We start from the raw sequence: 2,345 nt of genomic DNA, 5'->3' as shown, positions 1-2,345 counted from the left end.
CAGTTGTTAGAGGTTGACCTTGGAATGAATGCAGGTAGGGGCATGTGTGTAATTTCATACCAACATAAGGGTCTTCTTGAGGCAATAAAGGAGGTGTTACCATATGTTTTGCATAGACAGTGTTCACAACATATCTATGCCAACTTGAGAAAAGTATATAGTGAAATTCAGTTAAGGAACCTATTCTGGAAGGCTGCCAAATCAACTGTAGAGGGTGAATTCAAGAATCACATGGATGCGATTAGACAGATTAGCCCAGGTGCTTATGAACATCTAATGACAAGGGAGCCAAATACATGGTGCATGGCTTTCTTTTCCACTGGATTAGCCTGTGAGGATGTTGAAAATAGTATGGCAGAATGCTTCAATGCAGTTATACTTGATGCTAGGAAGAAGCCACTACTGACCATGCTTGATGAGATAAGGCTATATATGATGGACAGGTTTTACAACCTCAAGGAGTTAGCTAAAAAATGGGAAGGGGATGTCTGTCCATTTGCAATTAAGAAACTTGAAGAATTTGGTGAGGACTTAAAGTAAGTTCTCCTTGTTTTGTATACATTTATGCTAAGTTATTAATAACTTTTATGCTAATTTAGTAATAACTTTTATTTGCAGGTTTTGGAGGGTACACCCTAGTGGACACAATGAATTTGAAGTTAGAAATGGCCTTGAATCATATGGAGTCAACATAGAGAAAAGGAGTTGTGCATGTAGACTTTGGGATGTATCAGGGATACCATGTGTCCATGCCCAAGCATCTATCATGTTAACTCATCATGATCCAAAGACATTTATCAGTAAGTGGTTTGGTAAGGCAATGTACATTTCAAGTTATAGTTCTAACATTCTACCTGTTAATGGCAACAATTTATGGAGAGAATCTCCTTATATTAAGCCCTTACCCCCCATAGAGAGGAGGATGCCAGACAGGCCTACTGTGAAAAGGAAAAGGCATGTCTTAGGGAGGGATGACAAGTTCTCTCAAGTGTCCTCAAATAGCAGAACTGTCAAATGTCAAAATTGTCAAAAAAAGGGGCATAACAAGAAAACCTGTAAAAATCCACATGTTGAACCAGATCCTAAACCCAATAAGAAAATAGGCAGGCCAAGATTGGACCCTAGTCTAACCCAATGGACAAGACATAGTAGAGGGGGTCGAAGGGGAAATAGAGGAGGTGGTAGGGTACCCAGAGGTGGGGGTGGCTTTCATAGCTAGTTTGAAAGAGGTGAAACCTCAAATAAGTACCACCCCAAAAAAGGGTCAATGAAGAATACAAATCTGAAGAGATGGTGGATGTAGATGTGATGAGTGATGGAGATGGGCTGGATATGGAAGATATGGACTACATTACACAACAAATTACAGAGTTTAGGAAATCAAGTTACACTGATGTAGACATTAGGAGATGCCTTGGAATTACAAAAGCTCATTTAGAAGAGTTAGATATGTGGTAAGGTTTCATTTAGTGCTTATGTATATGATTAAGTGTTTCTTTTTTTTTTCTGTTTTAGGGTGCCAATGTTGAAGGTGGACTAGAAGGCGGTGGACAGGGTAATGAAGAAGAAGAAGGACATGGACAAGGAGATGAAGTGGAAGGAGGTGGAAATGGAACATGCAATGAAGAAGAAGAAGGATATGGGCAAGGAGATAAAGTGGAAGGAGGTGGAGATGGATAAGAAGGATAAAGAGATGGAGAAGAAGAAGATGGATAAGGAGATGAAGGAGATGGAAACGAAGAAGATGGAGGAGATGAAGGAGATGGACAAGAAGAAGATGGAGAAGGAGATAAAGGAGATGGAGAAGGGGATGAAGTGGAAGGAGTTGAAGCAGAAGATGTTCAAGGAAATGATGAAGGTGGAGAAGGAGTTGATGTGGAAGCTGAAGATGTTCAAGGAAATGAAGAAGGTGTTCCGGTACAACAAGGGCATTTTGGGAATAATAAGCAACAAAGAACAAGGAGACCCTTGGAGAGGATCATTCTTCAGAAGCTGAAAAAGAAGGTGGTTGACCCTCTTCGTATAGGAATGTGTGAAGATAACGCATTAGTTATAGATTAGGGATAGGGGTTATCATATTTTGGTTCATATTTTGTAAACCATCTTTTGGTTCATATTTTTCATACCAACTTTTGGTTCATATTTTGGATACCATCTTTTGGTTCATATTTTGTAAATGGTGGTACATATCCACTTATATTGGTTCATATTTTGGAAACAATAACTAGTAATTAAGCAAGGGCATTAAGCAATGGTCATAATTGGTCAATATCACATTTTATTTCAAGTTTGGTTGTGCAGGTTAGCCTTGATTATTGACAGTTTTATTATTCATATGTGGTTCA

General features: G+C 38.9%; 1 protein-coding gene across 1 annotated transcript; it reads left to right on the top strand.

Annotated features, from left to right (window-relative positions):
* Positions 1-231: 231 nt before the first annotated feature.
* LOC145007253 (uncharacterized) lies at positions 232-1,219 on the top strand. The gene is made up of 2 exons (XM_078966224.1): positions 232-536; positions 619-1,219. Exons 1-2 carry the CDS (start codon positions 232-234, stop codon positions 1,217-1,219), a joined length of 906 nt encoding a protein of 301 aa, XP_078822350.1.
* The last annotated feature ends 1,126 nt before the right edge of the window (positions 1,220-2,345 follow it).

Source organism: Lactuca saligna, chromosome 7, assembly GCF_052625555.1.
Source record: "Lactuca saligna cultivar CGN05327 chromosome 7, ASM5262555v1, whole genome shotgun sequence".
NCBI lineage: Eukaryota > Viridiplantae > Streptophyta > Magnoliopsida > Asterales > Asteraceae > Lactuca > Lactuca saligna.
The sequence above is the reverse complement of the archived record's forward strand: the minus strand, read 5'-3'. Positions and strand labels throughout refer to the sequence as shown.

Bases quoted from the DNA above. Each gene is read 5' to 3' on its own strand.
- LOC145007253 (XM_078966224.1), top strand. From the start codon at position 232: ATGGATGCGATTAGACAGATTAGCCCAGGTGCTTATGAACATCTAATG. The intron at 537-618 runs GTAAGTTCTCCT...TTTTATTTGCAG, and splicing joins GAATTTGGTGAGGACTTAAA to GTTTTGGAGGGTACACCCTA.